General features: G+C 38.0%; 1 protein-coding gene across 1 annotated transcript in view; it reads left to right on the top strand.

The window, feature by feature from the left end:
• The window catches only part of Cdc42bpa (CDC42 binding protein kinase alpha), a 218,551-nt gene that overhangs the window by 31,191 nt on the left and 163,562 nt on the right, over positions 1-23,798 (top strand). The window contains 1 exon segment of the mRNA XM_052737792.1: positions 4,680-4,771. Within this exon segment, the coding sequence (XP_052593752.1) occupies positions 4,680-4,771 (92 nt within the window).

Below are 23,798 nucleotides of genomic sequence, written 5' to 3' on the forward strand. Positions count from 1 at the left end.
GAAGAGCAGCCCTTCATATGTTTCTGTGACTGACTCTTCATGTCTTTTGTATGTATGAACAGTATCCCTTTGAATGTCCCACAAAATGACGGTTTAGGTACCATTGCAAGCAGTATATATGTTTGATGGGTAAAACAACTATAGACTTTTTAAAAAGGACAATTGAGGGGTTAGAAGTTACAAAAACAGCTTAATGAACTTCCGTATACTTTTCTAGATTTATCTGTTTTGCTTTGTTCTTGGACATGGTGTCATATTTGTGTCAATCTCTGTTCTCTCTATACACATATGAATACATTATTTTGGCTGAGCCTTCTAAGGATAAATTATTGATATCAAGACCCTGTGACTTGACATAGTTCTTCCTTCATCTATTTCCTTAGACTAACAATACTATCTTGCATTGCTTTGTAATATAATTATCAACTTAACATTTAACTTTGTAGTAATAAAAATTTTTTAAAAATTGCATGTATTTAGTGTGTGTGTGTGTGTGTGTGTGTGTGTGTGTGTCCATTTATGTGCCAGAGTGGCTGGTGTGGGGTCAGAAGACAACTTGCTGAGTCTGCTCTCTCCTTCCACCGTGTGGTTTTTGGGGGTTGAACTCAGGTTGTCAATCTTGGTGACACTGAGCCGTTTTGTCTGCTCTGGTATAATGATTTTGTCTGCTGTTCATCCAATACTGAGCTGTAACTATTGTATAAATCCTCCAGCAACCTCCATTTTTAATGTCTTAATTCGGAATCCAGTCCACAATGATCCCCTGCGTTTAGTTGACTTGTCTCATTGGCGGGGAACAGCAGGCGTCATCTCTCACGCCGCTGCTCTGGTTGGAGTCTTGTCGTGCCACAAGTCACTTGTCTTGCAGTCGTGTTCCCTCCGACAGACATTTCGTTTGTCCGGTCGTTTGCTGCTGATGGCTGGCGATGGTTCACCTTGGGCAGGTGCAGCGACCTCTGTGGTACTGCATTGCTTCCCGCTGCTCCCACTTGGAGTCACACTTGCTTCTGTGTGGGGCCAGTGACACTAGCTCTCCAGGACCGTGGCCCTTCTGAAGAATGATGTGTAGAAAGTCCATCTGGATGCTGCGTATTCATTCTCTTTGCTTCCAGGAGATACCTGTGTGCTAATGATTTCTTCTGTGCCTTCAGAGTGTGTCATGGCATGTCCTTTTTTTAGTAGGACTTGTAAAGCTGTTAACTGTTGGTGGTTTCTTTGTGGAAGACTAACACACTGATTTAGTTTATTTATTGAATGATTTAGACTTTCAGTTTTGAGAAATAATTAGCTGCTCTGTAAGAATAGTTTGTCACAAAAAATTGGAACATAGGTTGCTTATGATAATTTTGTTAATTTAATCTCAGTAGCATTGTAATATTGCTCACTTTCTTATTTGTGGTATTTTTTTTTTTGGTTTTTCGAGACAGGGTTTCTCTGTGTAGCTTTGCGCCTTTCCTGGAACTCACTTGGTAGCCCAGGCTGGCCTCGAACTCACAGAGATCCGCCTGGCTCTGCCTCCCGAGTGCTGGGATTAAAGGCGTGCGCCACCACTGCCCGGCTTATTTGTGGTATTTTTTAACAATTCACTTTTTATAAATAGTATTTTTAAGCCCTTTTAAAAATTTTTAAATGATTTTGTGAATGCCTGTGTGCATGTTTGTGGTATGTACATGAGAGTGCTGGTCCCCTCAGGCCAGAGGCATTAGCTATCCCCTGGAGCTGGAGTAACAGGCAGTTGTTACAGTTGCTGCCTAGCTTGGGTGCTGGGAACCAAATTTGGGTCCTGTTGAAGAGCAGTATAGGTTCTTAGACACTGAGCAACCTCTATAGCCCCTGCCCTTTTAATTATGTGCTTATTTTCAAATTAAGCAATTTAGTTCATTTTGCTTTCTCTTTATGTTTTGAATTCTATTGGTGTGGGGTAGGGGGCATAGACAGGGTCTTACTGTGTTGTACAGGCAGTTCTGTGCTCCTGAGCCGAGTTTCAGTGCTTCTTTTAAACTAGACTATTTCAGACTTGGCTAAAATTATATTTGTTTTGTAAGCACTGATTTAGTCTGTATTTCCAAATTTTGACATAGAGTATTTTTTTGTGTTGTTTCTAATTACTTATTTCTTCCCTTTAATTTCAGAGCTTATCAGCATTTCTGGTTGTTTTTTATTGATTTATGATTAATTGCATGATATATATGTATATATATGATTTTTTCATATTTTCAATATCTTGAATTTTATTGGCAGTGGTTTTATGACTTGATATTATCAAAATCTATAGAATTGAATGTGTTTGAAGATAATATTGTCCAGCCATTATAGTGCTATATCTGTATGTAAGTCAAATATATTGTCATTTTACAGGTCTGTTTGAGTTATCAGTTACACAGAGAGATTTGAAATGAAATGTCTTTCCAGGAAGCTGAGATAGTCTATGTTTTGACTTTATGCATTTTGAGGTTATATTATTGGATACATACATGTTTATCATCTTACTATGATTTATTGACTTTTGTTTTTGCTCTAATGTCTATATCTAAATTTGAAAATGACTTAATTTTTTTTCTGGAGGTGAGGAGATTAATTCCAATTAGACCGTGCTTTCTTTGGTGGCATTTTGTGTAAATTCGATTTAGAATTGTATAGGTTAAGTTCACAGAAATTTAGAAAGGATCAAATAAACATTATGTAATTTGAAGGATGGTAGTAGTAAATCTGCAGACTTTCAACAATAATGATAAGGAAAAACAGTAAAAATAGACCACTAAAAACCAGTACTAGCCATTCAGTGAGAATTATCTGTCCTCTCCATATGGTAGAGTTTTGAAAACAAAAGAATGTCATTAGTAGCCTGATTCCTAAATTTTTATTTTATTTTTTTTTTTGGTTTTTCGAGACAGGGTTTCTCTGTGTAGCTTTGCGCCTTTCCTGGATCTCGCGCTGTAGACCAGGCTGGCCTCGAACTCACAGAGATCCGCCTGCCTCTGCCTCCCGAGTGCTGGGATTAAAGGCGTGAGCCACCACCGCCCGGCTTGATTCCTAAATTTTTAATTTTGATGCAATACCTAATTCATAGAAACTACATACTAAGGACATAGTTATCATTTGCAGAATTAGAAAACATGAAGCACAGTAATGTGACAACATGGAATGAATCAATTATCAAAAGTCCACTGAAAAGACACATATGCTAGATGTTTTACTAGACCCTGAAGTCATGCTCAGCTGTGTTGTCTTTTAAAAGTTTTATTGATATATTTTTCACATATCTTTAAACAAGCTGAAATGAAGATGCTTCAGTGAACAGTAAAGGAATGAAAACTCACAGGTTTAGTGAGCTGGGCTTTTAAATTGCTGCCAAACTAGATGCACACAGTAAGTACAGAGGGAAGATAATTATAGACAAAAGTTTGTTTATAAACACAGAAGGAAAACTTCTAAATGGAGTCAAAGCAGAAATCTCAGCTGTGTATTAAAAGAACCATTAAAGTCAAAAGAAGGGTTTTTCTCAAAAAAAAAAAAAAATTCAAGTTCTTAAGCCTACCTAAGTAGTAGCATGCCCTGTTAAGACCAGGAAAAAGCAGGGAAGACCTTGAGAGTCAGCCAGCGGACAGTCCCAGCAGTTAAACATTACTGTGCCTGTCAGATTCTTGCCAGCATTTAGAAGTTCCAAGTTTTAAAACAAAAGTTTGGTACATTTAGTTAGTAAATAATAGAGAATCCCAGTAGTTTTTACTTCCCCTCATTTTTTTGTAGTGTGTGCAGTGATATTTTTTTAATTAGCACTTTTCATTCAGCCATACTAAAAATTTTAAATAGTACTTTTTTGTATTATTTGTTTACTTAGAGGAAAGATCTATTTTCTTGTTTTTTCTTTTCATCTTAATATCTTTAGCATCTTGTAAAATACTTGACAAACTGGCAGTATTGAGATAAACTATTTTTTAAACCAGAGTAACTGAAATTTGATTCTGATGAGCATATGGTTGTTAAAATGTTTTAACAAAGGTTGAAAGGATGGGTATCTTAAGAAATAAAGGATAGGGTCTTTCTATACAGACGCATATTCTCTAAAAGCATAAGGCAAACAAATGCTGTAGAATTATATATGAGAAATGAGAATCTGACAAGTATACAGATTTTGTGGAAGCATATAGCATTAACATAAATAGGCTATGTATATACTATTGTCTCAGGAAATTCAATTACTACTCACTTACTCAGTTCATTTATGACACCCAAAGTTGTCCTTTCACCTGTACATGTACACATATGTACTTGCACACACATATGCACCTGCACACACAGATATGCAAAACACACACACGTACACGCTCACGCTCCTGTAACCCCAGCACTTCTAAAGGTAGAGGCAGGAGGATTACGGATTTGCCTGGGCTACACAGTGAGTTGCAGGCTGGTATGGACTACATGCCCAAGATCCTGTCTCAAACAAAAAATAAATAAATGTCAAAAATGTAAATGTATATACACATAAATAAAGGAACCATTGTTTATTTATAGTAATTAATTCATGCTTCTATAGTTTGATTAGATTTTAAAGGTGCTTTGGTTTAGTTCTTAATTATAATTTGAATTTTTATTGTTTAAGAAATACTCATCTATTGTACATCTACTTTGTATCACATTTATTAAGAAAGTAACTTACACTGTTTTTGTTTCAGCGAAACCATTTACTTCTAAAGTGAAACAAATGCGATTACACAGAGAAGACTTTGAAATATTAAAGGTGATTGGTCGAGGAGCTTTTGGGGAGGTAAGGTGATTTTATAGAATGTTTGCTAATTGTTTTAGAATATAGTGGTGAGAGATATTTACTTGCTGTTATAATTGATATGGCTGATCAGAAAATGGATTAAAGTTGTGAATGAAACATTTTGCATGGAATTGTTTTCTACAATGCTTCTTCACTTTTTAGTGTGTACTGAATTTTGTTTGTTTCTTTCTCATGCCAAGGCCACACTATCTCATGCTGCTTCATCTCCTAAGAAGTCTTGGTGTGTCTGATAGAGTTTCTTCCTCTGATCCTGCCCTTTCCTCTCCTTGTGTTTACACACACGCGCACACACACAATACACACACACACACACAATACACACACACACACACACACACACACACACACACACACACACACAGCGCGAGCATGCACGCACACATGGCAGGCTAGAGAGATCTGAGTTTGGGTTAGGATTCCATTAAAACTGAGAAGAGTTTATAATTAATTGAAATTTTAAGATTGAGTCAGCTAATCGATACACAGGATATACGTCTCCTTTTATTTAGGGCTTTATAAGATTGAAACTTCATTCATATAGAGAATTCCACATCTTTTAGTAGGTTTACTAGATGTATGGTATTCTTGAGGTTATTTTAATTAAAATGCCTTACGTTTCATTGTCTTAATTGTTGAAAATACAAATAGTTGCAATTAGCTCAATTTTATTTATTAACTCATGACTAATCTTTGTATTAATTTTACTTTTAAAATCATGAAATGTGTTGAGTTTCAGTAAAATGCTTCCTCTACATCTGTTGAGACACTAGTCAGTTTTCTCCCTTATTTGGTTAATGTGTTGAATTTCACTTGTTACTTTCAAATATTTAACTTTATAAAATGATTCCAGCTTGGTTGTGTATTATCCTTTTTATGCATCAGTAGATTTGGCATGCTTTTAAAAATATGTATTTAAATTTTTTCACCTATTTTTTGGACAGAATTGGCCTGTAATTTTCTCTTAATACCTCCATCAGATTTTGGGGTTTTGGTTTTTCTGGTCTCATGAGAGGAGCGTTTCCTCTCTTACTGCTTTCTGCAAGCTTCTGAAGTAATTGCCATTTCCCTTTTATGCTTCTAGACTTTCACAGGTGAAGCCTTCTGAACCTGGAGTTTGTTTCTGAGATAGTCAATATATTTATTTTTTACAATGGACTTTTAAAAATTATGTGTCAGTTTATTCACCTGATTACTTTTAGAACTTAGTATTGTATTGGTCAGTTATTGATTCATACGACGTCATTTTTAAATTTGTCTTGCTAGGGAGTTGTCAGTTTTCTTTGTTTTTCAGTGGATTGACTTCCAGCCTCTTCCATTTTGCTGTTGTAGATGAATTCACAGTCTTTAATATTTTGTTTTCTTGGTATGAACTTGCTGTCCATTCTTCTAATTTACTGAAGTAGATAAGTTAGAATATTGGTTTCTAGTTCTTCTTTGAAATGTGCATTCCGGCTGTTTTCCTCCCAGCAGCACCGCCCTGCTTCTGTTATTGTTTGCTCCAATTTCCACTGCGAGTACATTTTCAGTTGTTTTGTTTTGTATCCATGAGTTTAGAAGTTCATCTGTTTCTTTTTTTGTTTTGTTTATTTTTTTTTTTATAGAAACAGGGTTTCTCCTTGTAGTTTTGGTGCCTGTCCTGGATCTTGCTGTGTAGCCCAGGCTGGCCTCGAACTCACAGAGATCTGCCTGGCTCTGCCTCCCGAGTGCTGGGATTAAAGGTGTGTGCTACCACCGCCCAGCTAAGTTCATCTGTTTCTAAGAGCCTCAAGGATTTCTGGTTACATTTCTGCCATTGAGTTATAATGTGATCAGAGCTGAGGTAGCATATATTGTGTGATTGGAATTTATTAGGTCAAACTCATTAATTTAGCTATGTAAAATTTCCTGTTTTCTCCTGAGCTGCCATTTTCTGAGAAAGGAGTTGGTTTATTTGTTTCTTTCTTTAGTTTTTTTTCTTGACTCTTTTCTTTTTCCTTGACCTATTTCTTCCTGAGAGAATTTTTTCTTTTCTTTTTTTTTTTAAATTTCTTTCAGTTTTTGCTGATATCAAATAGTCATTTTTGTCTTCTTAATGCTGAACTCTTGTATCATTATAGAATGTTCTTGTTATCTCTGTGATGCTCTTTGATATACATTAGTCTGATATTAGTAGAAATATTTTAACTGTTAGCATTTACATTAAATACCTAGCTGAATTTCTTTAGTTTGTTTCCTGTAGCCTTATAGTGTAGCCTTACTAAGTGTAATACCAATTCCTTGTTAGCCCTCCCCTCTCTTATCATAGATTTATGCGACCTGATTTTTAATTTTATATTAATAGAATTATTTACTATATATTCTTGTTTCTAGCTTCTGTACTCCACATTATACTTAGGTGTCACACCCTTGTTTTTCTTTTCATCTGTTCTTTCACATTTATTCTCGCTTTGTGTGTGTCTCTGCTGTCTCTTTATGCATGTGCATGTGTATAAGTGTGTGTGGATGTGCCATGGCATGCATGTGGAGGTTGGAGGGCAGTTTGTGGGAGTCATTTCTCTCTTTCCACCGTGTGGGTTTTTGGAAATTGAACTCAGATCACCAGGCTTGGCAGCAGAGTGCCTTTCCCCCCTGCGCTGTCATACTGGCCCCACATCCTAGTTTCCCACTAGCTCGCTCACAGCATTTCTTTGTGTGACTATGCCATATGTTTTTTTCATTCATAATAGCGTTGTTGATTGCTAAAGTTACTGATGGTTTTTGGCTGTTCAGAATATTGCTGTCAGAAACAGTCTTATTTACATCTTTGGTGAGGTATAAACATTCATTTATGTTTTATATAAACCTAGGAGTGGAATTCTTGCATCCTGGGGTAGGCATAGTTAGCTTTAGTAGATAGTGCCAAATAATTTCCTAAGTACTGAGTCATACTCATACTGTCTGTAACACTAGTCTCATTTTCCAACTTAAGCCACTTTTGGTAGGTTTGTGGTGGTGTTCATTGTGACTCCATTTTGCTTTTCTTGTTAAGTCTTATTAAAGCCCAATAACTTTTTGTATTCCTTTATATCATGTAGATATCCTTTGGACAAGTAGGGTTTTTATTTTGAGGGGGGTTAGGGAGGTAAGAGTTGAATGTTATTGGTATATTCTGGATACAAATGATTTCATGGATTTGTATGTACAAAAATTGGTTTGGCTTTTCCTTTCCTGGTAGACCTTGTATTCAAATAAAATTCAATAATTAAACTGTAATGATTAGTGATTTTCATGTTTAAGAATTTTTTCTTAATCTGAAGATCATGAATATTTTCCTTTCATCATATTTTAAAAAGACATTTCTTTTTATTTTATGTGTATGAGTGGTTTGTCTGCATGTATATATGTGTACCATGGTACCTGGTGCCTGAAAAGGTCAAAAGAAGGTGTTGGATCTCTGGAAGTGGAGTTACTGAAGGTTGTGAGCTGCCATGTGGGTGCTGGGAACTGAACCCTGGTCCTCTGCAAAAGCAATAAGTACTTGTAACTTTATCATTTCAGTTGCTTTCATCTTTTTAGAAATTCTCCCTATAAAATGCGAAGCATGATGATGTACACTTGTAATCCTAACACTTGGGAGGCTGAGGTAGGAGTTCAGCACCAAGCATGACTACCTGGTGTGTTTGAGGCTAGCCAGGGCAATGTGAGATCGTGTCTCACCCCACAGGAGTTCAGCACCAATCATGACTACCTAGTGTGTTTGAGGCTAGCCAGGGCAATGTGAGGGGGGTGTCTCACCCCACCCCCCAAAAAAAGAAATTCTTTCTGTAATCTTTCAAAAAAATCTTTTCCATTTATGTCTGAGTCTGTGATTCAATTGGTATTGATTAGTTTGTGTTTTCTGAAGTATTGTCTAAACATACTTTGCTTTTATTAAAATAGTTTTGCTAGCACTTTGATAAAGAAAAGAAATTCACTTGGCTTTCTAAGTGTGTATGTGTTGTGTGTTGCATGTTCTATTTATCACTTGGTCTTGTTTGTGCCAGTAGCACAGTAAATTAATTCCTGTGGCTTTATACTAAAAAGTTTAGAGCATGCAGTGAATGGCGTGGGAGTGTAGGGCTGTGTTAGTAATTCTAGGACTTTGGCGTTTTAGAACTAGCATGTTCAGTGCCCGTCATGCTTGCTAGTTTGGAGCTGAGTCACTGATAATATAGAGATAGAGTTTGGGAAAACTGACATCTGCTGCTGTTAAATCTAGTTCACAGACAAGGAGTTTCTCTTGAAAAGTCGGAGTGTGTACGGTGGAGCACTTGTGTAACACTGTGTGTGTGAAGTCAGGTGTTGAGCCTCAGGTGTTGAATCTTGCCTTCCCCTGTGTTTGAGACCAGGTCTCTTTGTTGTTCGCTGCTCTATCCTCAGCTCGCTGGCTCTGAACTGGGGTACTGTCTTCGCCTCACGTCTGGCTGTGGAGCACTGAGATCACAGATTGCTACCAAGCTCAGCTGTACCTGGGTCCTAGGGATTTGAACTCTGGTTCTTACACTGCGTGGTTAGAACTTTACCCATTGAGCCGTTTCCTCAGCTTTCCTCTCATTGCTTCCTAAGGTCTGATTTATTTAAGGTTTAGATTGTAGGTATTATGCAAAGTTTGTTAAATTTATTCCCAAGTATTGATGCTTTTGATTTGATGGCAAATGACTATAAAATTTTTATATCCAGTATTATATTTCTGATATGTAAGTACAATTGATTTTTATTTATATCTGCCTTGTATTTCCCGATGTCCTGTTTTAGTCATTTGTTTGAGATGGACAGCTTCTTTTTTAACTTTACAGACTGTACATTCCATTTCTTTCTCTTGGTTTATGGCACCTACTTAGGTGGCTAATGCAGTGTTGAGCAGTGTGTCATGAGGTGGATGTACTGACCCTTCACTGAAATTTAGGGAGAAGGATTTTTTTTAAGGATTTAGGATTAAGGATTTTTAAGACTTTAAGGATTCAGTATTGACTGTTAAATATGATGCTAATTATAGGTGTTTTGCTAGATATGTTCTGTTTGAAGAATGGGTTTTAATACAGTTTCTGAAGTTTTAAAATTTTAATGATTAATCATTGCATCTGCTGCAATAATTGTATGGATTTTCCCTTTTATTCACTTACTATGATGATCTATTTTGATTTTTATTCACTTATTAATTGCATTATTTGATGTTTTTGTGTATTTAGTTTTTTGAGTTCTTTATATATTCTGGATATTAAATTAATAGCTAGTACATACTTCCTCTCATTCTGTAGATTGTCTCTTCTCTTTGTGTGTCGTATTTCCTTTGCTGGGCAGAATCTTCTTAACTTGATTCAGTCCCATTTGTCATTACTTACATTGTTTCATGAGCTGTTGAGTGTAGCTGGAGAGTTTTCTCTCTGGGTCCCGCCAAGCTCCGGCAGTCCGACAGCCCACTTATAAAATAAACACACAGACGCTTATATTATTTAAACTGTTTGGCCTAATGGCTCAGGCTTCTTGCTATCTAGTTCTTACATCTTAAATTAATCCATTTCTATAAATCTATACCTTGCCACGTGGCTCGTGGCTTACCAGCATCTTCACATGCTGCTTGTTGTGGCGGCGGCTGGCAGTGTCTCCCTCTGCCTTCCTGTTCTCTCAATTCTCCTCTCTGTTAGTCCCACCTATGCTTCCTGCCTGGCTACTGGTCAATCAGTGTTTTATTTATTGACGAATCAGAGCAACACATTTGACATACAGACCATCCCACAGCAGTTGAGAGTCTTGTTCACAAAACCCTTGGCTGTGTCAATATTTTGAAGTATTTTTCTTGTTTTCTTAAGGACTTGGACCCATTTTTAATAGATTTTTATGTAGGGTGAGAGTTAGAAATCCAGTCTCGTTTTTCTACATGTGAGTATCCAGTATTCCTAACACCATTTATTGAAAGACTGCCTTTTTCTCCAAAGTAAATTTTGCCATCTCTGCAGAATACCAGATGGCTATAGCTGCAAGGGTTTGGTGCTGGTTTCTCTATTTTATTCCGTCAGTTAAGTATGGCACTGGACCTGGCTAGTTTTATGTCAGCTTGACACAAGCTAGAGTCTTCTGAAAGCGGGGAAACCTCAATTGAGAAAATGCCTCCATGAGGTCCAGTTGTAGGGCATTTTCTTAATTAGTGATTGATGGGTGAGGGCCCAGTGCATTGTGGGTGGTACCATCTCTGGACTGGTGGTCCTGGGTTCTATAAGAAGTCAGGCTGAGCAAGCCATGAAGAGCAAGCCAGTAATCAGTACTCCTCTGTGGCCTCTGCATCAGTTCCTAACTCCAGATTTCTGCCCTGCTTAAGTTCCTGCCCTGGCTTCCTTTCATGGACTACAATGTGGAACTGTAAACTGAATAAATCCTTTCCTTCCAGACTTGCTTTGGTCATGGTGATTTGTTACAACAATAGAAACCCTAACTAAGACAGCACTGTAGCATAATTTGAAGTAAGGTACTGTGATACTTGCAGCATTGATTTTTGTTGAACAATGTGTTTGTTTGCCATGCAAATTTCAACATTACCTTTATTGCAAAACTGAAGTTTTTAATTTTAATGAAATTCTTTTTTTTAATCTTTTAATGATTTATTTTTAGTTTATGTGCTTTGATGTTTTACCTGCATGTACGTGTGAGGGTGTTGGGTCTGCTGGAACTGGAGTGACAGGTGTGAGCTGCCATGTGGGTTCAGGGAATTGAACCTGGGTCCTTTGGAAGAGCAGCCAATGCTCTTAACATTGAGCCCTCTCCAGCCCCATGAAATTCTTATTATTAATTACATTCATGGATTAATGCCTTTAGTGGTAGTGTATAATTGATTTTTCAACTATTGAAGCAATTCCTGGTACAGGGTCTATGGATTGCCTTTCAAGATGTTTTTCTCTTCAGTTAATCAATATTTTGTTAGATAGTTTTACATACATACTCGTGGAGACCGTTGACCCATAATTTTTTGTTTTCATGAATTGATATTAGGGTTGCGACAAATTTAAGTAAGGAGTTGGGAGAGTGGGTTTTTTTTTCTTTCTAATGTTTGGAAGCTTTTTTCCCTTAAATGTTTGATGGAATTTAATGGTGCAATAATGTGGACTTGGGTTTTTCATATTCATAATTGATTAACAATGGTTATGGAGTTAGCCGGTTAGCTTTTTCTGTTTCAGTTAACATCAACTTTAGTATGATTTATTTTTCATGGAATATGTCTGCTAACGTTTATCAAGTTTATTTTCATGAGGTTGTTTATAATATCCTTTTATTAACTTTGTAGAGTCTGAGGTGAGGGTCCTTCTTTCACATTCATAGTTCACACTTTCTTTTTCTTGAGTCTTACTAGAGGTTTTTCAATGTAATTAAATATCAAAGCTACTTTTTTCTGTATGAGTTGTCTCTCTGTGTGTATACACATGCACTTACATGCATGTTGTGTGTGCACTGCATGTGAATGGGCAAGTGTGCATGTCTGCACATGCATGCAGAGGCCAGAGCAGGACTTGCCTTTTTCTTTAGATTTAGTTCACTGATTTGTCTTCTACCTTCTCAAGGTGAAACCTGGGTCTTTGCTTCTTCTTTTCCATTCCAGTTTAAACACAGAAGCATAGGTTTTGCTTCTAATGATGATTAGGTTCATCCCAAAGATTATTATTATCATTATTATTTTTTTTTTGAGACGGAGTTTCTCTGTGTAGTACTGGCTGTTCTGGCACTCACTGTGTAGAGCAGGCTGGCCTTGAACTCACATCAATCCACCTGCCTCTGCCTCCTGAGTGCTGGTATTAAAGGCATGCACCACCACTGGCTGGCCTCCAAAGATTATTTTTTATTATCATTGATTTCAAAATACTGTTTTTTTTTTTTTTGTTTTGTTTTTTGGTTTTTCGAGACAGGGTTTCTCTGTGTAGCTTTGCGCCTTTCCTGGAACTCACTTGGTAGTCCAGGCTGGCCCCGAACTCACAGAGATCCGCCTGGCTCTGCCTCCCGAGTGCTGGGATTAAAGGCGTGCGCCACCACCGCCCGGCCTCAAAATACTGTTTAAACTTCTGTTCAGGAGTTGTGAAGGTTATTCTTTGCTTTTAAAAGTTTGGCTGTTTGAGTTATATACAGTGAGATAATCTACTCCTGATTTTTCTCTAATTTCATAATTTGTTTATGGGCAGAATGTGAACTGTTCTTAATGAACACTTCACATGCCCTTAAAAATAATACTTATTCTTCATTTATTTCTTCCCATGTTTTACTAATGTCAGTGTGACTGAGATAATCAATGCTGTTTCTAAGATCTTCCATAATTTACTACTGATCATTGTTTAGTTCTGTCCGTCAATAAGGGCATGCTTATTATTTCTTCCCTGTAGTTGTATGTATCTCCTGACTTTGAAAACTGTTATAGCAGGCACATGCACATTCAGAGTAGCTTTGTCTTCTCGATGCTCATCAGTGTGGACTGCTTCTCTTTTATGTGAGGTGGTGTTTCCCCACTAGTCAGCTTTCCTATGGTTTGAACCCTGTCTTTTACAGTTGTATTTAAAGTGAATCTTTTGTAGATGCATACAGTTAGGTTTTGCAATTTTAATACATCCTGTTAATATCTGTACTTTTATTAGACTGTTTAGACTATGAGTATGAAAGTTAGAAAGGAAGAATTAGAATTAATTAATTACACAGTTTACAAATGTGGTATTTATTGTTAGCACACTTCCCTTACTATGCTGGGCATTGAGCTCAGGGTCTTGTGCATGTCAGGCATCTCCACCAAACAACAATATCATCCCAGATGTGATTTATTTTTATATAAATCTAAGATTGAAGCGTGTTTCCTCACAGCAAAGTGTTACCCTGTCTGTCCCTTGTTGATCTGCATTCATTGGTTCAGTGTCTGCCTTTGCCACACCTTCTGCGTACTCCAGAAGGGAGAGGCTTTCTGTTTGAATTATTCCTAGAAAAAACATTGTTTCTAGGAAGGCCCTGTCTACAGTCCCTTTTTAGGTGACCTTGTTTTCTACAATTAAAACACCTAACATTTTGATTTTTTTTCAAGCCTGTGGAAATCACCTCTCCTATCCAAGCATCACCATGGCTATGAGATTCAATATTGACTGTATCTGAGATCCATTCCTCAATGGGTGCTGATCTTGCCTTTAAAGGCCTAATTATATTGCCTTTTGCATTGTGAATTAACATTTTCAAAAGCCAAAGATTCAATTATTATTTTTCTAACATCTGAATTTGTTATCATTTTATTTACAGCTGAAGTCAATCTTTGTTTAAAAAAAAAAAAAGTCAAGTTTTCTTTTGGGCCCTGTATAACTCTTAAATGACTCAGTTTTCTTTCTGACTTCTCAATTCTGTCCCAAGCATTCAAGACTGCTACACAGCATAGAGCCAAAGTGTGGTCATCATATAGAGACTGTTTTTTTGTATTTTTTGTTTTTTTTTTACAACAGCATAATCGCCCTCTCCAAGAAGTCGGTCTTGGGAGATTTCAATACCTGTAACCCCACTTTGTTGTTCAGTGATCCTAGCCTCATCTTTCCACCAGGTCCTCCACTGTAATTGAGGCCCAGACTTCAATACTGCTGCAACCAAATCTCTCCAATCTTGTGGGATAGTTCTTTTACTAGTTGACCATGAATTTAACATCTGTTTCACAAAAGGTGAATACATACCATATGAGACTATTGCTTCCTTAAATCTCCTTAAATCTAACATTTCCACAGGAATACAGTCAACTCTTACACAGCCATGGTGATATCTGTCATCTGGCAGTTCCTGTAAGGTGACTGGATAAATTAACGTTGTTTGTTTGAAAACCTTGGGCTGTTACTTTCTAATTTTATAATGTAATGCTGAGGTTGGTTCCTCTTTAAATTCCTCTATCTGGGTCTGAATATCTTTATGATCCATTTTAATAAGTTTTTCTAAGGCCTGTATCTTGACACTCATATCAACCAACTTTTTTAGAGATCAATCAAGAATTATCAAACCAACAATAAGGATTATCAGAATGATAATTAACATTATGTCAATCCCAGCTAAGTTGATAATCCCTTCATTTAATTGTTCCATTTTTAAACCATTCATTGCATATTCGTGCAGAGACCGAACTCCTTCCATTTGTAATAGTGTTTCTCCATTGCATATTCGTGCAGAGACCGAACTCCTTCCATTTGTAATAGTGTTTCTCCATTGCATATTCGTGCAGAGACCTAACTCCTTCCATTTGTAATAGTGTTTCCCCATTGCATATTCGTGCAGAGACCTAACTCCTTCCATTTGTAATAGTGTTTCTCCATTGCATATTCGTGCAGAGACCGAACTCCTTCCATTTGTAATAGTGTTTCTCCATTGCATATTCGTGCAGAGACCTAACTCCTTCCATTTGTAATAGTGTTTCTCTCTCTCTCTCTCTCTGTCTCTGTCTCTGTCTCTGTCTCTATCTCTCTCTCCCCCCTCTGACAGGGTTTATTTATTTGTAGTTTTGGTGCCTGTCCTGGATCCGCCTGGCTCTGCCTCCTGAGTGCTGGGATTAAAGATGTGCGTGCGCTACCGCCGTTCGGTGTGTTTCTCATTTTTTAATGTGGGAAAAAAAACCTCTCTCTTTTAACTAATTCCCTCCTTTAAGACTTCCCAATTATCTCACCAAATCTGCTGAGGATGATGGTGAAGATGACAGTGAATTGTGAGGCTGATTGCTGCTGCGTAGAACAGTAGAAGCCCGAGTGGGTGTCTAGGCAGCTACCTGGTGTGGCAGCAGCCTGAGGAGGGGGTCCTGGGAAAGCCCACAACCCTCTGGGAGAGAAGAAGCCACACAGCCAGCAATGGGCATGGGTGATGTGTGAAAGCAGCAAACCAGCCACCTGTGGAGTCTGTTGCAGAGAGGCTGCAACAGAACAATCCCAGATTTGCTCAGAGGCTTGGGGAAAAAAGAAAGGAAAACCTAGCTAGTAGGTCAGTGACTCCGGCAGGAGCTGCTGCGTGCGGTTCCAGCCTGTGCTGGTGGCTGCAAAGCCACAGGCAATTGGCTTTTTCATGAATTTGTGCTGCAAAAGTTGGACACTAGATGAAGTGCGAATCTGTTTAGTCTTAATTAACAAAAACCTGGAGTCAGCAACTGACTGTACCAGGCTTTGCTGACTCCCCATGGGAGGCCTTACCTTTTTGGAGGAGGGAATGGGGGTAGATGGGGGGGGACCTGAGGAGGGAAGAGAGGGGGATCTGTGGTTGGTATGTAAAATGAATAAAAAATTTCTTGGTTAAAAAACAAAAAAACCTGGGAGTTAGATATTGAGGGTGAAAGCTGAAAGATCAGAGAAGCAGAGCAGCCAGCCATTCGAGAGTTCTTACCTCTACGAATCCTCAGACTAAATGGGGGAGATCCTGTTTCTACGAATCCTCAGACTGCATGGGCCAAGATCCTGTCTCCACCCACTTTATATTTTTGTCTCCACCTCCCTAGTGCTGGGATCAAAGACATGAGATCCCAAGTGCTGGGATCAAAGGTGTGAGCCACCACAGCCCAACTCTGTTTCTCTTTTAGACTGATTCAATCTTGTATAGTTCAATGTGGCCTTGAACTCCTGATCTTCCTGTCTCCTCCTCCCAAGTGCTGGGATTAAAGGTGTGTGTCACCACTGTCTGGCCTCTATGGTTCACTAGTGGCTAGCTCTGTCCTCTGATCTCCAGGCAAGCTTTATTTGTCAGAACACAAACAGAATATCATACAATACAAGTTAGTAATGAAACATATTACAAATACAAGAGATACTTCACTAAAAATATATATGTAGAAATAATTAACATATATATAGGCAACTACAGAAGATAGAAGAGGAAAGTCATATAAAAGAACCTTGCAGTTTGAGGTGAATTTATCTGCAAGTTCTCTGAATCATCTTAACCTCACTGGGTAGTAGAGGAGGGACCACGTGCCCAGCCCACTCTATGAGGCTAGAGTAACCACCCTTGTTCTAAAACCTGACAGTATGTATGTTGGGTGCAGGAAGCAACACAGGAAGGATGACCGACATCTCACCAGTCAAGATCTGACTGTCTCTTTTGGGAAGGTAGAGTTTTAGCACTCACAGGAGCATTTCCGGGTTGTAGTGCACATGGAAGTGTTTCTGGGCTGTGCCCATAGGAGTATTTCTGAGTTGTAGTGCAGCCTAGGAACATTTCTGGTTTGCTGCAAGATTGTATTTCTTGATTTGGGTTTCATTCATTGTGCACTTTATAATTGTGTCTTAATTCTCTGTATATATATTTAAAATTTTATATCTATCTGTTAAAATTATAAAAGTTCTAAATTTTAAATTTTTTTCTATTTTACTGAAAACAGGTTTTTCATACAATATATTCTGATTATGATTCTCCTCTCCCAATTCCTTGGAGATCCTCTCCACCTCCCCTCCTATCTGAATCCACACCGTTGTGACTCTAATTAGAAAACAACAGGCATATAAATAAATAATACAATAATAATAATAATAATAATAATAATAATAAAGTAAGATAAAATAAACTAGAATAGAACAAATCAGTCAAACAAACAGAAGAAAAAGAGCCAAAGAAAAAGCTTGAGAAACACATAGATGACAAAACATTATGAGACAACCTCCAAAAATGTTTCTGTTGGCCGTACACAGACCTTTTCAGTTTCTTGGGCTTCCATTTATTAGTTGTTAGTCTTGGTGCCTGTGCTATCAGTGTTCTGTTCAGAAAAGCCTTTCCTGTGCCACTGAGTTCAAGACTATTCCCTACTTTCTCTTCTGTCAGACTCAGTGTATCTGGTCTTATTTTGAGGTCTTTGATCCATTTGGAGTTAAGTTTTGTGCAGGGTGATATGGTATAGCCTCACTTGCATTCTTGTACATGTATCCATCCAATTTGACCAGCACTATTTGTTAAAGATGCTGTCTTTTTACAGTGTGTATTTCTGGCTTCTTTATCAAAAATTAACTGTCTGTATGTTTGTAGATTTATATCTTGGTTTTCAATTTAATTCCATTGATCAGTGTGTCTGTTTTTGTGCCAATACCATGCTGTTTTTATTACTATAACTCTGTAGTACAATTTGAGATGGGGATGGTGATACCTCTAGCAGTTCTTTCATTATCCAGAATTGTTTTAGCTATCCTTGTGTGTGTGTGTGTGTGTGTGTGTGTGTGTGTGTTTGTATGTGTGTGTGTGTTTCCATATGAAGCTGAAAATTGTCCTTTCAAGTTCTGTGAAGAATTGTGTTGGAATTTTAATTTGGATAGTATTGAATCTGTAGATTGCTTTTGGCAAGATGGCCATTTTTACTTTATTAATCTACATGATCCATAAGCTAGGAGATCTTTAAATCTTCTGATATCTTCTTCAATTTCATAAAATTTTTATTATTTAAGTTTTTCACTTGTTTGGTTAGAGTTACCCCAAGATATTTTATATTATTTGAGGCTATTGTGAATGGTATTGTTTTCCTGATTTCTTTCATGGTCCATGTGTTATTTGTGTATAGGAAGGCTACTGATTTCTGTGTATTAATTTTGTATCCTGCTATTTTTGTAAAAGTGTTTATGAACTGTTGTAGCTGGAAGATTTCTCTGATCCTGCCTGGCCCCGTGGTCCCGCAGCTGCTTATAAAATAACCATTCAGAGGCTTATATTAATTACCAACTGTATGGCCTATGGCAGGCTTCTTGCTAGCTAGTTCTTATAACTTAACCCATTTCTATTAATTTATGTTTTGCCACATGGCCGTGGCATTACCGGTCTGCTGGCATCTTAATTCTCCTTAGGTGGTGCCTGGCATCTCTCTCTCTTCTCCTTTCTTCTTTCTGTATATCAGCTTGGATTTCCCACCTGCCTCTAAACTGCCTTGCCATAGGCCAATGCAACTTTATTTATCAACTAATCAGAGCAACACATATTCACAGCATACAGAAAGACATCCCACAGCAAACTATAGGATTTTCCTGGTGGAATTTTTAGGGTCGCTTATGTGCATAATCAGATCATCTGCAAATAAAGATCTTTGGCTTCTCCCTTTCCTGTTTGTATCCCCTTGATCTTCTTCAGTTGTCTTATTGCTCTAGATAAGACTTCAAGTAGTACTGTATGGAGAGAGTGGACATCCTTGTCTTGTTCCTGATTTTAGTAGAAATACTGTGAGTTTTTCTCCATGTATAATGATATTGGCCGTGGGCTTGCTGTAAATTTTCTTTATTATGTTGAGGTATGTCCTTGTATGCCTAGACTCTCCAGGACTTTTGTCATGAAGGGGTGTTGATTTTGTCAAGGGCCTTTTCTGCATCTACTGAGATGATCATGTGGTTATTGTCTTCAGTCTGTTTATATGGTGGATTACATTTATTAGTTTATTAATTGAACTATCCTTGCATCTCTGGGATGAAGCCTACTTGATTGTGGTAGATGATCATTTTGATGTATTCTTGGATTCAGTTTGCAAGTATTTTACTGAGAACTTTTGCATCTATGTTCATAAGAGAAATTGTTCTGTAATTCTCTTTCTTTGTTGGGTCTTTATGTGGTTTACATATCAGGGTAACTATGCCTCATAAAAAGTATTGAGCAGTGTTTTTTCTGTTTCTATTTTGTAGAATAATCTGAGTATTGACATTAATTTTTTGAAAGTCTGGTATAATTCTTGGCTAAAACCACCTGGCCCAGGGTTTTTCTTTGGTTGGCAGACTTTAGTTATTGCTTCTAATTCACTAGGGGCTATAGGTGTGCTTACATGACTTATTTGATCTTGATTTAACTTTTGTAAGTGCTATATATCAAGAAAGTTATTCATTTCTTTTAGATTTTCCAATTTGGTGGAGTACAGGTTTTTAAAATACATCCTTGTGATTCTCTGGATTTCCTCAGTGTCCTCTAATTTTGTTAATTTGGATCTTCTCTCTCCACCTTTCATAAATTTGGCTAAGGCTTTGTCAATCTTAGTGATTTTTCTCAGAGAACCAACTCTTCGTTTCCTCGACCTTCTCTCTCCCTCCCTAACAACTCCATTCCCCAGTCTCATCCCCAGCTTTGTAGCAGACCTTCTGCTTTGTTTCCCCTTCCTCTCACCTCCCATCCCCAGGGGTCTACACAGATCCTGGCACACCCAGGTTTCCTTCATATGTGGACTCTCTCAGCTCCCCACCCCGCTACTTGTGGTGTCAGCTCTCAGTACCTAGAAACGTTTTCTATCCAGGACCCCCAGTGGCCACACCTGGCAGGATCTCAGAAGCATTCCCTACCAGGAAACTCAAAACCACCAAACTTTGTTAATAACCAGAGAAAGCAACAGAACCAAGGAACAAACAGCCACCCACAAAAGACAAAACTTGATGAATTACAATCATCCCAAATCCAGATGCTTCAAATTTACCATAAAAACACAATCAATAACAATAACAGACAAGGCAATATGTCTCTACTTGACCCAAACAACCCTACTATAGTAGGTCCTGAGAAGTTCAGTATAGCTAAAGCATAAGACAAGGACAGCAAAACATCTATCATGAATATGTTCAAGTGCTGTGGGATGGTCTTTCTGTATGCTGTGAATATGTGTTTCTACCATTGGTTAATATAGAAGCTGCTCTGGCCTATGGCAAGACAGGTTATAGCCAGGTGGGAAATCTAAGCAAAGATTCAGGGAGAAGAAAGGCAGAGTCAGAGAGATGCCATCCAGCCGCCCAAGGAGCAACAATGCCAGCAGACTGGTAATGCCACAGCTACATGGCAATACACAGATTAATAGAAATCAGTTAATTTAAGATGAAAGAGCTAGCTAGCAAGAAGCCTGAGCCTTTGACTAAACAGCTTGTAATTAATATTAAGCCTTTGAGTGATTATTTTATAAGCAGCTGCTGCCCGGGCAACCTGGGTGGGACAGAGAAACTTCAGACTACATTAAAGAGGATATGGATAAATCCATTAATGAAATTTATGAAAACACAGACAGTGGAATGAAATGAAGAAAACTGTTCAAGACATGAAAGCAGAAATGGAATCAATCAAACCCAAACTGAGGGAAATGTGGAAATGCAAAGTGTAGGAACTCGAACAGGAACCTTAGAGGCAAGCCTCCCCAACAGAGTTCATGAGATAGAAGAGAATCTCAGGCATTAGAGACAAGACAGAAGAAATGGATACCTAGGTCAAAGAAAATGTCAAATCTGAAAAAATCCAGGCACAAAACATTCAAGAAATCTGGGACACTATGAAAAGACCAAATCTATGAATAATAGGAGTAGAGGAAGGAGAAGAAACCTAGGCCAAAGGTGCAGAAAATATTTCAACAAAACCAGAAGAAAATTTCCCCAGCCTAAATAAGGCAATAGCTAAAAGGTACAACATGCGTACAGAACATCAAATAGACTGGACCAGAAAAATTCCCCATGACACTTAATAACTAAAACATTTAACGTACAGAACAAAGAAAGAAGATAAGCTGAATTTCTTTTTAAAAAGGTATAATAAATCTCAAATGTGTTCATCTATCAAATTAGCTTTAAAATTTATTAAGTACTATTTATAAGGACTTGTGTGGAGAAGTAGATTGCTCTCTTTGCCCCCCTTCTGTGTGTGTGTGTGTGTGTGTGTGTGTGTGTATGTGTGTGTGTGTGTGTGTGTGTGTGATGTATATGATGTATGTACATGTTCAAGTGAGTGTCTGGACATATAGAGGCCAGGATTCATGTTGGATATTTTCCTCGGTTACTCTCCACCTTACTTTGTAAGATAGGTTTCTCACTGAACTTGGAGTTTATTGATTCAATTAATCTTGTGGACAGTGAGCTCTAGGGATCCACCTGTTTCCACCTCCTTAGCTCTGGGATTACGGATTCTATGATGTGTTGGGGTCCTAACTCAGGACCTTATGCTTGTATGACAAGCCCTTTACCTAGGAGCTGTCTCCCCAGGCCCCTCCTCCTTTTTGCTGGTGCTGGAGATTAAATCCAAGGCCTTGCATATGTTAGGCTATTGCTCTGCCATTGAGCTACATCAGTGGACCTGTTTTTATCTTTTAATTTTGAGACAGAATTTAATTAAGTTATCAGGCTGGCTTTTAATGCAGTGTGTGGTATATGCTAGCTTTGAGGTTGCTACTGGAAAGCTTGGATTATAGGCTGCTTTTTAAGAAAACTTTGCTACACAGTCTCAGAAATCAGTAAGTAAAGCAGATAAACACACCAACACTTAGAAGTATTCCTTTTTTGAAGGCGAAACATTTTTATGAAAGTTATTTCACTCCATAATAAAATGATTGGTATAATAAAGCAGTGTTCTTTAAAAACAGTAAAAACTGGTTTTTCCCATGAGATTAGAAATTAGTGTCATTGAATCAACTTAGTTTTCGGTAGTGGCCATCCACCTTTATTTTAAGTTACCCTGTTGGAATATATAGTCTACAGTTAAGACATTTCTAACTACTTTTAGAATTATTCTTTTACATGATTGCTAGTTAAACTTCTATTTAAAAAATTGGTATTTATGCTACAGAACAGAACAGAGAGACTCTGCCCTTAGAGGCCCAGCAGATTTAGTCACGTCAGAAAGGACTTTATTTAATATGGCGTCTTCCATCTCTCCTCTTAACTCAGTCCAGATCTAGAAAGTAACTGCTTATTAAGAGGAACTGTGGACTTAAATCACCCTTGTTGGGAATTCCATTTTATGTTTAGGAAAAGGTGAAGTCACATCCTTGAGCCTCTCACTCAGTTTTGCTCTGGAGTGATGTGCTGGCAGGGAGTGTTTGGAGCAGCAGGCACGGCTTAGAATGCTAGTGTACAGGAAAGTCCTTATTAGGGAACTCCAAAGGTTGCTCTGCCTCGTCAGCAGGCTGGATCAGTCCTAGGAGGAGGCCAAAAGAGAAGCCAGAATTTAGAATTCTTTTTTGTGTGAGACAGAACTCTGTCTCATGTGAGATCAGCTCTAACTGTGTACACAAGGTTTGGTCCAGTCCAGAGCTTCTGCTCCCGAAACCCCGTCAGTCACTGTGTAATCCTTGACTTGTTGTCTGACCTGCAGGAAACTGATCTGAAAGCAAAGCCAGGAGCTGTGGTGCACACCTTCCATTCCAGCCCCAAGGAGGCTGAGGCAGGAGAGTTTGAGACCAGCTGGGTTTTCATTCAGAGACTTTGTGGGGATGGTAGATGGGGACCAGGAATTACCATTTCCATTACCATGCTAATTCAACTTGTCTTATTTAAGTAAAAATGCTTGGAAATCTGGTTTTAGGGCTATGGTAGGCCCAGACTTTTTCCAGACCTGGTGGGTTCTAACTAGGATCTCCAATTTTTAATGTATAGTAGCTGTTTGCTGAGAAGTCCCTTTATTACCCTGTTAGTTTCCTAGGAGCAGACAACCAGTCATCAGGAGTTGTCAGTGGTATGGCCTCTTGACAGTTTGTTTATATTATGTATACTTCAGATTTGAGCCACAGGAAGTCAGCATATACACAGGCTTCATCTACCAATTATTTACACACACACACACACACACACACACACACACACACACACACACACACACACACACATTTCTGCATTGGAAGGAATGCTGTAGATTCTGTCACCAGAAAGTTTATCATCTAGGAAGCAGTGTAGCTAGACTTAAGAGATTTGACTGTATTCACAAGTATCTTTTTACCTCCATCCTCAGGATGTTGAGAGCCATTGAAATGTTGCTCATATGTAAATAACTGTATGCTGTATCAGTAACTGCTTACTGTATAAATAAAAAGTTTATTTTTAGCTCATAGTTTGGAGACTGAAAATCTAAGATTTAGCTGTTCAGTTTCTGGTAGTGTTTTGGCTGTATCACAGATGGAAGGAAAAAGGACCAGGGGTGTGGGTATGTGAGTGCTCATGCATGTGTGGTATAGCTTTATAGTAACCCACTATTGAGAGAAATAACTATGTATAAGACCATCGTTCATCTCTTCCATAGGTGGTGCCCATTGCCTCAAAAGTCATAATGAGCTATCATCTTAGAAGGGCTAGTACCA

Source organism: Peromyscus californicus, unplaced genomic scaffold (genome assembly GCF_007827085.1).
Source record: "Peromyscus californicus insignis strain IS unplaced genomic scaffold, ASM782708v3 Scaffold_14__1_contigs__length_90479793_seg_2, whole genome shotgun sequence".
Lineage (NCBI taxonomy): Eukaryota > Metazoa > Chordata > Mammalia > Rodentia > Cricetidae > Peromyscus > Peromyscus californicus.